The sequence below is a fragment of the Chanodichthys erythropterus genome, chromosome 13 (assembly GCF_024489055.1).
Source record: "Chanodichthys erythropterus isolate Z2021 chromosome 13, ASM2448905v1, whole genome shotgun sequence".
Classification (NCBI taxonomy): Eukaryota; Metazoa; Chordata; class Actinopteri; order Cypriniformes; family Xenocyprididae; genus Chanodichthys; species Chanodichthys erythropterus.
Window position 1 is genome coordinate 34,969,184 of NC_090233.1, and position 14,492 is coordinate 34,983,675.

General features: G+C 36.3%; 1 protein-coding gene across 4 annotated transcripts in view; it reads right to left on the minus strand.

The window, feature by feature from the left end:
- LOC137035072 (transcriptional regulator ATRX-like) overlaps positions 1–14,492 on the minus strand; it is a 31,240-nt gene continuing 16,748 nt past the window's right edge. The window contains exons 12-34 of one of the 4 annotated variants that reach the window (XM_067408324.1): positions 13,220–13,374; positions 12,790–12,954; positions 12,595–12,664; positions 12,402–12,474; positions 12,105–12,311; positions 11,627–11,750; positions 10,333–10,442; positions 10,109–10,252; positions 8,935–9,112; positions 8,704–8,841; positions 8,373–8,548; positions 8,163–8,280; positions 7,459–7,562; positions 6,770–6,855; positions 6,307–6,419; positions 6,058–6,196; positions 5,368–5,465; positions 5,177–5,285; positions 4,915–5,092; positions 1,696–1,863; positions 1,454–1,603; positions 878–934; positions 1–776 (exon numbers count right to left, since the gene is read on the minus strand). In XM_067408324.1, coding sequence (XP_067264425.1) covers positions 663–776; positions 878–934; positions 1,454–1,603; positions 1,696–1,863; positions 4,915–5,092; positions 5,177–5,285; positions 5,368–5,465; positions 6,058–6,196; positions 6,307–6,419; positions 6,770–6,855; positions 7,459–7,562; positions 8,163–8,280; positions 8,373–8,548; positions 8,704–8,841; positions 8,935–9,112; positions 10,109–10,252; positions 10,333–10,442; positions 11,627–11,750; positions 12,105–12,311; positions 12,402–12,474; positions 12,595–12,664; positions 12,790–12,954; positions 13,220–13,374 — 2,974 coding nt within the window. In that variant the 3' untranslated portion in view covers positions 1–662. Of the gene's footprint in view, positions 777–877; positions 1,604–1,695; positions 1,864–4,914; positions 5,093–5,176; positions 5,286–5,367; positions 5,466–6,057; positions 6,197–6,306; positions 6,420–6,769; positions 6,856–7,458; positions 7,563–8,162; positions 8,281–8,372; positions 8,549–8,703; positions 8,842–8,934; positions 9,113–10,108; positions 10,253–10,332; positions 10,443–11,626; positions 11,751–12,104; positions 12,312–12,401; positions 12,475–12,594; positions 12,665–12,789; positions 12,955–13,219; positions 13,375–14,492 lie in introns of those variants that run through there. The other 3 variants (XR_010897017.1, XR_010897016.1, XR_010897018.1) reach the window with 3 other exon arrangements.

Consider the following 14,492-nt stretch of genomic DNA (forward strand, 5'->3'; position numbering starts at 1 on the left):
GACCAGCGCGCGTCTCCCTATCTCTGAACCATCTGTGACTGGATCAACGAGTCCATAGTAATGAGGCACAGTAATAAGAGAAACAGCGCCTCCACAGGACACAGCAAGCAAGTGTTTTTTTTTCTTCTATCAAGCAAGTGTATCTTTATTTCTATTATCTAAGTACATCTACAAGGCATTTGAAAAGAGAACAATGCTCACATTTCATAACAGATTGAGCTTTGGACTTTTAAGAAAAACTAAATCATTCTATATTTTTAATCTTTAAACATAAAAGGTGTTAGCAAAGACACTGGCAACAGTATACCGGCTTCTGAACCCCGTTCTGTCCAAAAGAATATACATGTACCGGATACTTTTCTGCATACTCATACTGGTTTTGAGGTAGTTAGAAAAGCAGAATGTCTTGGACGCACCATTTAGTACAGTAAGGAATTAATGCTGCTTTATAATTCAAGTTATTGACAACAGAACAGCTGCTTTGAGGTCTCTAATCATATGTCTGTCTGAGCGTTGTCTCGTGAGTCCTTTTAGTGCTCCAATGTTAATACTACATTCATACTGCCAAACATGCCGATATTTACAGCAAGTCCAACACAAACTGTTTTTGGAGGACATGAGAGGGGGATCAGGCTATGTTTTTGTTTTTGAAACTGAGTCAATCACTTTGGGTTTGCTTCAGCTCCAAGGCGGCAGAGTTGAGTTGAAGTTGGAGGAGTGCTCTTGGTTGTATAGCCGAAATTTTGAAGCGCCACAGCCTGCTGAGTATGACTGAGCTGAGGAGAGAAAGAGATAGACTCTTGGCAATGTGGAATTTATGTGTAATACACACAAATGCAGAATCCTTAAAGGTTAGAGGTCTGAGATGAAACTCTACCTGTAGGTCCCGGTTGGCGATTCTGGCGGCGGCTTCATTGGAGATCTGTACAGCGGCCTGAAATAGACAAATCATTAAAACCACCTTAAGAAAATAAAGCTCACAGAAAACACAATAATTGCTTTTAATTTCTCTGTTTTTTTTTTTTTTTTTTGGTCACTTTTTTGCACAGGAATGAAATTGTGGTGTGAGCACCAGAGAATGTTACCTTTTCACAACCTGCACTGCCAATATAAAAAATGTGGTCAGTGCATGAGTCATAATAGTCTCATGTATACAATACAATATATACATTTATATTAAATATTTAATATAAGGGAGGTTACTGTCCTTCAGAGTTTAGTTCCAACTTGCCTCAACAGACCTGCCTAGAAGTTTCTAATATGCCAAGTAAGACCTTGATTAGCTGGTTCATGTGTGTTTGATTAGGGTTGGAGCTGAACTCTTCAGGGCAGCGGCCCACCAGGAGCAGGACTGGGACACCCCTGTAAAAGTGTAAATTACCAGTGTTGCGACGTGTACCACCTGGGGGCGCTCTGTACCACAGTTTGAGAACCACTGACTTGTAATATGTACCTTTTTTTCTGCACGGTATTCATCCCAGGCTGCTCTGCGCTCTTCCTCGCTCAGCTCCTCTTCCTCCCGGTGGTCTAACAATGAGTTGTGCTCATGATAACTTACTATGAGCTGCTCACAGCTCTGCAGCAGCCGGACTAACACCTCATCCTGACAGACAAAAGGAAGCAACCTTGTAGTCATAATAATCTCACGTACCCACATCTGTGTGTACAACAGCAGGTCCGTGTATGTGTATTTACCGCAGGTGTTTCTGTGTGTTTACTGGGCCGTAGGTCTGGCTGGAAGCGGTACAGCTCATTCAGCTGACTGTGTGTGAAGTGTCTCTGAATCTGCTGCTGGTCCAGAACACGGGAGGACAGAGACTGCTTAGCAACCTGCCGCTCATAAATGTTCTGTTCCATCGTCCCCTACTCACAATAAATAAATAAAAAACACATTAAAAATATAAGCAATTGGTGTTACAAACAGTATATATTAAAACTATATAAAAATATACAGTACCTGTCAAAAGTTTGGAAACATAATTTTTTTATGTTTTTGAAAGAAGTCTCTTATGCTTACCAAAGCTGCATTTATTTGATCCAAAATAAAGAAAAAACAGTCATCTTGTTAAATATTACTACAAATTAAAAGAACCGTTTTCTATTTGAATATATTTTAAAATGTAATTAATTCCTGTGATGGTATTAAAGGAACACTCCACCTTTTTTGAAAATAGGCTTATTTTCCAACTTCCCTAGAGTTAAACAGTTGAGTTTTACCGTTTTTGAATCCATTCAGTCGATCTCCAGGTCTGGCAGTAAGGCAAGGCAATTTTATTTGTATAGCACATTTCATACATAATGGTAATTCAAAGTGCTTTACATAAAGAAGAACCAAATACATAATAATAATAATAATAATAATGGAACACATATTTCGCTATCTAGATTGAAGAGTTAGGAAATTTCAGGGAGTTTTTTGTTGTCCGTCAGAGCGGATCTAAACGAATCTATCCATCAGAGCAGGTTCTAAATGAATCTTCCTCAGAGGGATAACTGTTTTTATTTGTCGGGTAGCTGTGCGTTTAAACATTACCCTTACAGACAAAACTTCCTGGACTGACTCTATACAGAGCCGCATCCAGGGATAACTAAAAAAAAATAAAAATAATATTTGTCAGGCAGCTGTGCATTTAAACAGTACCCTTACAGATAAATCTTTTTGGACTAACTCTATACAGAGCTGCATCCAGGGATAACAAAAAAAAAGAAACAAAGAAAGAAAAAACTTACTTCCTAATTCTCCCAGCTCTTTCAACCAGACAGCAAGATATAAAATGCATTAAAAGTCAGAAAATAAAAGAGATACATAAAATATATAAAATGCATTTAAGATGAAATAAATAAAAAATAAGAAAAAGAGTTAAAGAAAAAAAAGATATTGTGTATAATATAAAGTATAAACAGTTCGGACATAGATCAGTGCTCAATCAGCAAATGCATAGGTAAAAAGATGTGTTTTGAGTCTGGATTTGAAAGTGGCTACTGTTGGAGCACATATGATCTCTTCTGGAAGCTGGTTCCAGCTGCGGCTGGCATAATGGCTAAAAGCAGACTCTCCTTGCTTTGAGTGACCCCTTGATATTTCTAAGTGACTTGATCCTGATGATCTGAGTAATCTGTTAGGTTTATATTCTATGAGCATATCTGCAATGTATTGAGGTCCTAGGCCATTGAGTGATTTATAAACAAGTAACAGTACTTTAAAATCAATTCTAAATGCAACTGGAAGCCAGTGCAAGGACCTGAGGACTGGTGTGAAGTGTTCATGTTTTCGGGTTCTGCTCAGAATCCTGGCAGCAGCGTTCTGTATGAGCTGTAGCTGTCTTATGGTCTTTTTGGGAAGACCAGTGAGGAGCCCATTACAGTAATCCACCCTGCTGGTGATGAAAGCATGAACAAGTTTCTCTAAGCCTTGACTGGAGACAAAGCATCTAATTCTTGCAATATTTTTGAGATGATAATATGCTGATTTAGTTATTGTCTTTACATGGCTACTGAAACTCAGGTCTGACTCCAAAATCACACCAAGATTCCTGACTTGATTTTTAGTTGTTTGACCCCTAGAGTGAAGGGGTACATGTTCACTTTGAGAACTTCATCTTTGTTTCCAAACACAATGACTTCAGTTTTGTCTTTGTTTAACTGAAGGAAGTTTAGGCACATCCAATTTTTAATTTCATCAATGCACTGGCACAGAGAGTCAATGGGGCTGAAGTCATTAGGTACCACTTTTAGCATAGCTTAGCATAGTTCATTGAATCTAATTAGACCGTTAGCATCTCACTCAAAAATGACCAAAGAGGTTTGATATGTGACATCATGTCCTAAGACCAACGGAAAATGATTTGCGATTCTAGGCTGATATGGCTAGGAACTATACTCTCATTCCGGCGTAATAATCAAGGAACTTTGCTGCCGTACCATGGGTGCAGCAGGCGCAATGATATTACGCAGTGCCTGTGACCCCCTGCTTACACAGGGAGCGTGTCTTGCAACCATGGAGACATTTGTGAGAGACGCTGCATAATATCATTGCGCCTACAACACCCCAATGGTACAGCAGCAAAGTTCCTTCATTATTATGCTGGAATGAGAGTATAGTTATGTGTCGCAACTTTTGATTTTCCGTCGGTCTTAGTACATGATGTAACTACAGAAGAGTCAAGTTTTAATTGAAATTAAAATAAAATAAAAATATCAAAACTCTTTGGTCATTTTTGTGAGAGATGCATCAGATTCAATGAACTATGCTAAGCTATGCTAAAAGTGATACTGCCAGACCTGGAGATCGGCTGAATGGATTAAAAAAAAAAGTAAAACTCAACCGTTTAACTCTAGGGGAGTTGGAAAATGAGCCAATTTTCAAAAAAAGTGGAGTGTTCCTTTAATACTTAATTATTAATAATTAACAATAAGAAATGTTTCTTGAGCAGCAAATCAGTGTATTATAATGGTTTCTGAAGGATCATGTGACACTGAAGACTGGAGTAATGATGCTGAAAATTCAGCTGTGTCATCACTGGAATAAATTACATTTTTTAATTTATTAAAATGGAATACAATTACTTTAAATTATAATAATATTTCACAATATTACTGTTTTTACTGTATTTTTGATTAAATAAATGCAGCCTTAGTGAGCATGAGACTTTACAGAAACAAAAAAATTGTTGTTTTCAAACTTTAGACAGGGACTGTATAATTTATAAAATAAATACAAAAAATACAAATACATATTTAAACTATATTATATACTCAAATTTTACATGTAAAAAACAAAATAAAAAAATAAAAGTCCACAAGTATTAAAATCTTCATAAATGGGATAAAAATGTAAATGTATTTTATTATTTAATTTTATTATTTATTTTAAATATGAGAAGTCCTCCCAACTATGTGTGATTTTGTGTATACCTGGGCCAGAAAACGGTACACAGCTACAGTTTTTTTCTGCCCAAAGCGATAGACTCGGAAGATACTCTGGATGTCATATGACGGATTCCAGCAAGCGTCAAACACCACGACTCGGTTTGCAGCGACCAGATTGATTCCCAGAGACCCCGCACGAGTGGAGATCAGAAACAACCTCCCTCTGACACAGGGGAAACCCCAAGAGTCAAGACAAGAAATCCAGAGAACTTCAATATAATGGTGATGAACTATTCATGTGCAGTACCTTATGTTTTTAGTGTTGTTAAACTCTTGAGCCCATCTCTTGCGAGCACAAGCACTAGTGTTGCCGTCCAAACGATAGTAATCTTTATTTTTTACCCACGATTTCTCTCCTGACAATACACACACAAAAACACTATTGCATACAATGAACAAATGGCAGTTCAAACAATCCCTTGTATAAACTGTGTTTACCTTTGTATGGACAACATTCCTTCCCCCTGGTCTCATCTGCATATAGGAGGAAACTCTCAATAAGATCCAGTGATATCAAAGATTGACTGAACACCAACCTGAACAAAAGCAAACAGCATTCATTCATTCATGTGTCAAACTTAAAGTCACTCTGAACATTTAACATGCAATCTTTTAATCTGTAAAAACAAAAAATGTTTTGAAATATTAATTTTATGTAACTGCTTTTTATTGGAATATATTTTAAAATATACATTTTTCCTGTAATGGCAAAGCTGAATTTTCAGCATCATTACTCCAGTCTTCAATGTCACATGATCCTTCAGAAATCATTCTAATATGCTGATTTGTTGCTCAGGAAACATTTTTTTTGTATTTCTTATTATCATCAATGTTGAAAACAGTTGTTAAGCTTAATTTTCTATGGAAACTGATATGTTTTTTTCAGGATTCTTTGATGAATAAAGAGTTAGAAAAAGAACAACATTTATTTGAAATAGAAATCTTTTGTAACAGTCTTTACTGTCACCTTTGGTCAATTTTAAGCATTCTTGCATATTAAAAGTATTGATTTCTTTAAAATAAAATCTTGACACAGTAGTGTATAACCAAATATGAACCAAATACGAGTATGAACCAAAACAACGCGTATAAAACAGGAGCTATTCGATTCAAGTATGTGTTCCTCACACTTTGTCTTGTAGTTCCTCTGCCCAGTGTAAAATCTCCATTAGCAACTGTAATTTCCCAGAATGCTCCAGAACTTTGGCATCAGCTGCTGTTACAAATGGCAGATACCAGTCTGCAGATGGCCCATTACCCACAAATCCTGAAGAACAGAAAAAGAGAGACACTAAAAGTGAGACAGACATAAAAACAAGGAGAGACAGATTTAAAGAAAGAGAGAGATACTGTGTGTACATGTATCAGCTTCCCCACCAGGAATTTCTGTTGTGGCTGTGTTTGTGACATCTGGTTTTTTATTGAGCAAGTGGACTGGATCTGTATTTCCCTCTCCATCACCCACCAAACCTGTGACATTTGTGTCTCTCCTACGAGACAGATGGTCGAAACATAAACATCAGAGCAAACCTGGCCTTGTGCAGAATTTAACTTCTAGCAATCTCTGATTGGTTCCACATAATTGTATATTACAGATAAAATATGTTCTGATTGGCTGTGATTGTCATTGAAGCAGCAGTCTTTCATTTACCAATTGTTCCCAAAACAAAATATTCTGAGGGCTTGACATTAACACCTGCCAACTCACCAAATTTGGGTGGATTTTAGCAGTGGCGTGTGCAGTCATCAATCCAAAGTCACTCTAGCATTAATGTGTGATATTTACATAAGCATATACTAAACACAAGAAAAGACTAAAATCTGATATAAAACAGTGTACCGTTCAGAGCCATTTGACTTTACGGAATCTCCCACCAAACTTGCATCCAGCCCTGTGAGGACAGAAGCAGGTTCTTGCTCTTTTCCCTGCATCACACAGAAATGGATAAGGTGAAAAATCAGTGACCATTGATAAGAAGTTTAAAAACTGAGTCATGATGCATGTACACTACCATTCAGAAGGTCGATAAGATTTTTTAAAATGTTTTTGGAAATCTCTCATTCTCACCAAGGCTACATTTATTTGATCAAAACGACAGTAAAACAGTAACACTGTGAAATATGATCATTTAAGTTTTCTATTTTAATATATTTTAAAATATCATTTACTTCTGTGATGGCAAAGGTGAATTTTCAACATCATTACTCCAGTCTTCAGTGTCACATGATCCTTCAGAAATCATTCTATTATGCTGATTTGGTGCTCAAGAAACTTATTATAAACGTATTATTTTAAATGTTGAAATCACTTGTGCTGCCATAACCTTGAGGAATTTTTTCAGTATCTTGAAGTTTTTTTAGGATTCTTTGATGAATAGAAAGTTCAAAAGCACAATTATTTATTTGAAGTACAATAATTTTTTTTAACAATGTAAAAGTTTTTTATGCAATTTTATGCATTCTTGCTGGAAAAAAGCATTAAATAAAAAACTTTTCAATAGTAGTGTATCTGGATGAGTGGGTGTATACCTTATTCCTGCTCAGCTGAGCAAGTTTAAGACACCAGGGATGAGTCCAAATCAAACTCAGAACGTGAAGATCCTGAAACAAACTGTTCACACCTGCTCCTTTCCCTAAAATAAAGACACTGTTTGTGATTATATGCATGCTATCAATTTGTTGCCTCGGTGTGTTGTAGAATTAGATGGTAGGACAAAAATTATTGTTGGAAACGCTTTTTATATCACATCACCATTTAGCAATTTTAAATCCATGTTAGTATATAAGGCTATTTTTATGCAATACTTGATTAAAATATCAGCTGATGCATGGTAATTTCTCCTATTTTTACATTTAGATTATATTTTACACCATCTAAGCTAATATAAAATGCATCACAATATAAAAGTTAAATCTCAAAAAAAATTTTGTACATTATAATGTTGCATGTAAAATTACTGATTTTAGGTTTTCAGTCTTTTATTTTTTATTTACAGTAGTCAACATTTGAAGTGGATCAAAACCTTTCATCAAAGTTGTCCTAAAACAACTTTCTTCTCTTTGATATACTTTTTTGATCCACTTCAAATGTTGACTACTGTATTAAGAAAAAAAATAGAATTTCAATATGAGCCATTCCATATAAACAAATACTAGCTTAATCTCTACAGGTTGACACATTTCTACTGTTGCAGTACTATACACTAGTACTAGTGTGCTTGTGAGACCCTGACCTGTGTAGGTCTGCAGATAGTGTGTGTATAATCGACACTGCAGAGGTGTCATCCTGACTGACAGCACATACTCGCGCTTGGGCGGCAAACAGGACATCAAAACTAAGTAGTCCCGCCTCTGCAACACAAACACAAATCATCAAATACAAAACATTTAGTCTTTTTTCACAGCCTCTAGTTCTATTCTTTTTCTTTCTCTCTTTTCATCACCTGTATGAATCCTGACATCATCTGATGGAGGACGTGCGATCTATTCTTCATCAGCCTGACATCAGCAGGGGTGGAGTCTGCGCACTGGCCGTTCTGGATTGGATTAATAAAACGGTTTCGGAACTCCTTTAGAGAACCCAGCAGGTTCTCTTTAATGAAGTTTACCATGCAGTGATCTAGAACAATAAACATTAAAAAAATTACACTTCGCCTTTAAGGCAAGACAACTTCAATTTAAACAGTATAATATTTTTTAAAAAAAATAAATAAGGAAGTCATTTTTCACAAGCAGCTTTTTATAGAAATGAATGAAAAGATGAAAAGTCATTACACTCAGTGAGGTTGTTTTGAAGTGGTGTTCCCGTCAAAATGACTCTCCTACGTGTACGTATAGCTCGCATGGCTTTTGAGATGCTGGAGTCTGCGTTCCTAAGGACATGACCCTCGTCACACACCACCAGATCAGGGCCTAACACACACACAGTTTTTAAATAATAATAATAATAAAAAAACATTATAACTGTTCTCAGTATTTGAAGATGGATTATTCTGAAGAATTTACCTGGATCCAGGAGAATTGAGCGGAAGCTTTCTTTGTGTTTGCTGTATTTTGAGCTATTCGTGTGTGTCAGAATACGAAAAACCTCATAACCCATGATCATCACGCCACCATTGGTAAACCAGTCATTCAACAGCTCAACGCGAACAGCCACAGACTTCACCGTGGCCAGCTCTGCCACCTGTGTGTGGCAGACCCAAGAAAAAAGGCGATGAGCAGAAAAAAATTAAGTGATGCAGATTAAGTGATGCAGAGTCCACATTCAACAAAGTGGCAAGAAAACTGAACCTTTGCTTGCATTATTTGCAGAATTCTTTGTGTAAGCACAATATGCACTAACTGATACTTTAATCTGGTGCAAAAATCTCAAATTAAACAGATAATTCTAAAAATGTCAAGTAATGTCACTCATGTATGAATGTTTTGCATTGTTTTCTTTCATGCAACACAAAAAGATGATGTTTAGCAGAATTTTCTAGGCACTATCTGGAAAAGTGGTCTGTGATTTTAAGTCAAGCCCCAAATATGACAAAAAAGCTCCATAAAAGTACACTGGTGTTTGCCTATTCGAAATTGTACTGAAAGGTCATTTTAACCCTGGATTAATGTAACCCTTTGTTTACATTCACTTTAGACACGACTTGTATCCGATATCTGTTTACACATTAATCCTTGCCAAAAATGATTCTGTTGGTGATCGCTTTACTACGCAACACGGTTGACCCTTGGGTTTTGAATGGCCATACTAAAATTATTTATATAATTCACGTTGGGTGGCCATGATTATTGGCCAGCATGGATAAGTTAAAAGCTGCCATGGATTCTTGCAAAATTTGACAGAACGGATATGGTCTGGAAAATAAATAACAGAATTATTTCACAAGGATCATGTGGCACTGAAGACTGGAGTAACGATGCTAAAAATTCAGCTTTGTCATCACAGGAATAAATTACTTTTTAAAGTATTAAAATGGAAAACAGGTATTTTAAATTGTGGTGATAATAATAATGTTTTTATTTACTGTATTTTTGATCAAATAAATGCAGCCTGAGCATAGGACACTTCTTTAAAAAAACAAGTCTTTCAAGTCTTGCCTAACCCAAAAGTTTTGAAGCGTAGTGTATATATGACAAACATCACCTAGATCAACACAGGAAGCGAGAGAATTCAACTGACCCTCAGTCTGTGTGGTCTTAAGCCCCTCTGCCACTGGTCAAACTCACTCTTCCAGTTCAGTACGGTGTTGAGAGGGCACACCACCAGAGCCCTTTTCATTGGCAACTCCTTACATAACAGCACTGTGTGAAGGAACACGATGACCTGAAAAACACAGTTACCGTCTGTGAAACATCCACTTTCTGATTTTTCAAAGAAAAGGAGAATATTCACATGCCCCATACCTGAAAGGTCTTGCCCAGGCCCATGCAATGGGCCAGAATACAGCCGGAGCCCGGAGACGACTTCACACTCTGAACAGACTCACAACAGCAGTCCCACATGAACAGCACACCTAACACCACATGAATACATATGCACCACATGAACCATCTCCACCACAAACTGTATCAGGGTCACATCACTGGCTTTCATTTCATACATGCTGCTTCATAAATGCATGCAAATATTAAATGGATGAAAAACAATTATGCTCTGAACTGAATCACTTCTACTATTTGACTGATTTTATACTTGCTTAAAGGGATAGTTTACCCTAAAATAATCATCATTTACTCACCCTCAAGTAGTTCCAAACTTGTATGAATTTCTTTGTTCTGTTGAACGCAAAGGAAGATATTTAGAAGAATGTCAGTAACCAAACAGATCTCACCCCCTATTGACTACCATAGTATGAAAAATAAATACTAGGGTAGTCAATGGGGGGCGAGATCTGTTTGGTTACTGACATTCTTCCAAATATCTTTCTTTGAGTTCAGCAGAACAAAGAAATTCATACAAGTTTGGAACTACTCAAGAGTGAGTAAATGATGACAGAATTTTCATTTTTGGGTGAACCCTTTAAGTCACCAATGTTTTCAACATTGATGACAATAAGAAATTTCTCTTTAACACCAAATCATCATTTTAGAATGATTTCTGAAGGATCGTGTGACATGATGATGAATTCAGCTTTGCAATCACGGGAATAAGATACATTTTAAATACATTAACTTATAAAACAATTATATTAAATTAATACATTTCACAATGTTGCTATTTTTACTTTTTAATCTTTTTGAGTCTACCACAGTTCTTCAATGGACTTATTTAAAATTAATATAAATATTTATGACAGACAGAGGTGAGTTAATACATTTGAAAAGCATAAAAGGTGTAAATAAAATTATACAATGAACAAGCAGTCCACCCCTGCATATCGATTCCCAACCCACAACCGCAAATGACAATAATATATTTTTTTAAAACCATTACCAATGGCACCATGCTGGTGAGATCAGATCTCTGTTGCAGGATTTTTGCCCCTTCAAAAATCTCATTATATTATTACAATATCAGCGAGAAGAATGTTCAGAAATCTAATAATAATATTTTCTACAGGCACACTAAAGCAAAATATATAAATAACCATGTTAAAACAAATGTTTTTGTGAAGCATCTAATGTGCCTCATGTAAAGTACTGTATTAATACATAACACAATAAACAGGTTTGAGTGAACAAACGCAAATTCTCTCACCCTCTCGCTGATGTGGTTTAAGTTTGTTCAGAAAGCCTGTGTGTACTTGCACTATAGGCTTATGCGTTACGTCATCTTGCTCAAGAACCAATGGTGTGGCCTGTCTCTCAGAAACTAAGATGACCTAAAGTAGGTGAGAGGGAAAAAAATTACAACAGATATACACTATTTTATCTATTTTAGGTTAAAAGCATGTCATTAATAATGAACATTAAAAAAACATTAAAAGGAGTGGTTCACACAAAAGTTAAAATTCTGTCATTACTTAATCACCCTCATGTCATTCAAAACCTGTATGACTTTTTGTGAAACAAAATAATATACATTGAAAAATGCTGGTGACCAAAACTGTATGGGGGAAAAACATTCCCAAAACATCTTTTGTAAAACGTTTGGAATGACATGAGGAAGAGTACAGAATTTTATTTCTTTAATATTTACAAAACAGAACATTGTATGACAACATGCAGTTCATCACCTCCGAGTCTGCGTCTTCCCGTTCTCTCCTCTCACTGTCCAGTCTTTGTTTTTCTCTCTCTGCTAATCTCCTTCTGCGCTCCTCCTCTTCTTTCAGAGCGCTCTGTGTCTCTCGGGCCAGCTGACCGACCTCTAGAAGCCGTCTGATCTGCCTCCTCCCTCGAGGGGTGCCCCTCAAACAGTCCTCGGTAGTTAGAGAGACATCATCCTACATATAGACCCACCCAAAAATAAAAATACATAAATAATCGAGGAATCCACATTTAAAGCATCTATGACAGAAGAAACAAACACACACATCAGCAGCGGTGGTCTTGTCAGGTGTGCATGATGGACTCTGAAGCTTCTCATTAAGAGTGGGTGACTGGGACCTAAAAATGAATAAATGCAGAATGAATCATCTCTGCACGCATTTAGGCTTGTTGGTAGGTAGTAATATGCAAAGGTCCAGAGCGGATTCCAGTTGATGAATGTGATATCATGAACTTTACCCTATTTCCTCAGACTCTGAAAGGCTGAGTTCCTCACATAGGTCAGAGTCACTTGTTGCATCACTGCTCACTAGGATAAAAATGGACAAAATAAAAATAACACCAGATCTGGACGAAAAATCTGAACATTACATTCTTTTCAAGAAAGTAAAAAAAAAAAAAAAAAAGTGAAATTATGTACAACTTTTAACTCACCAATAACGCATCCTAAATCTTGGACTTCCCTTTCTCTTTTCTTCTTCTCCCCCCCTTGCTTTTGACTTTTTGCTTCGGCCTCTGATAAAGTTAGACCATGTCGCAGCAATCGGTGGCGATGCCTTGACCCTGACTTTGACCCACTGGATTCTGAGCCATAATTGTCTGAAGAGAAATAATTTTTGCTCATGTAACAATAAAAATACATGAATACTATAATGTCCAAAAACATTTGTAACTATATGAAGGATCTGCTGCATGTCATTATAGTGTTGTGACAAATTAACTTGGAGCTACATAAAAATATTGTGTAGTTTCAGTTTCAGAAGCTGTTTGTTGTTATTCATCAGAAATGGCATATACATTGAGATGCACAGGTAGTTTCCAATGTCTGTTCCCCATGGTACCAGTGGTAACGGCCACAACTCACCGTCATTGTCTGTTGTCTCAGATGACTCGCTCTTGCTCTTCTTCTCCACCTCCTCTCCTTTCGCGCTCTTTGATTGCTCATCAGAGCTGGCCTCCAGCTCAGAATCAGATGAGAGGTTAGCTTTGATCTGAGCCAGCAGAATCTGCCTCGCAATTCTTTATAGAACAAATGATGGGATGAAGCAGTAAAGAGAATAGAGAGAGAAAGGGGATGAAGAGAAGAGAGGGACAAAATGTGAGGTGGGTGACCAATGGATTCAGTTTCATTTAACAAAGCATCTTCCTCCATCCTCTTTCATTATAATTTCTCGAAATTGCAAAGTTTCTGTTTTTTAATATAGGAACAATTCAGAAGAACAGAAGTACTTTCTATTTTATAGTTCCATTTAATCTATAAAAGGATGTAAATAAAAAGGACATAAATATAGCATCAGTTAAATAGGTTATTGGACAACGTAAAAGATCCAATTGACTCTAAAGTGGTCTGTTAGTTTTACAAATGAATATAAAACCCTGTAAAATAAAAGTGAAACAAAGGCAGACAAGAAATGTAGATGAGGAATTATTAGCCTATACAGAGGCAGTTTTTTGAACTTGAAACCTCAATGTGACAAACTGAATGGCACCACCACAATAAATACACAATAACAAAATATATATATATATATACACAAAATGCACAGAGGCTGTTGTGGCTGGGGTATAAACTTTTATTACAACTCCAATTCTTATACAGTTCTTACACAGTTATTTACATTTCCTCTCCTCAGATGCAAAAATAATGCATGCTTCTTTTGGATGAAAACGTTGAATAAGTTTCTGCGTAAAACATTTTAATAAAACAATAACAGTAATAAATACTTCAAAAAAAAAGAAAAAAAAAGGACATTAGCATGCAATAAATATCCAAGCTTTTAGGGTTTTGAAATCCAATGAAATCCAATGAAAGTGAGAGGATTCCACAAGAAAGTAAAGACAACAAACAGAAAAAAGGGACACTTTGAAAGATGGGTGAAAAAAATGGATTATTATCAGAAGCATGTTAATGTTAATGCATGTTAAGTTTAGGCAGGGTTCCCACTCTGTCCAAGATATTATTTTCCATTTCTTCAAGGCAGTTTATGTGATTAACATCTCTAATATTTAATCAACCTCTGTGGTCCATTGTTTGCCATAGAAAATAAAGTTGTCTCGTCCATTGGTTTGCAAAAATTAAAAAATATTTACAGTACTGCACTTACAATGGAAATCTAGTAGGCATGAGACTTTAAAAA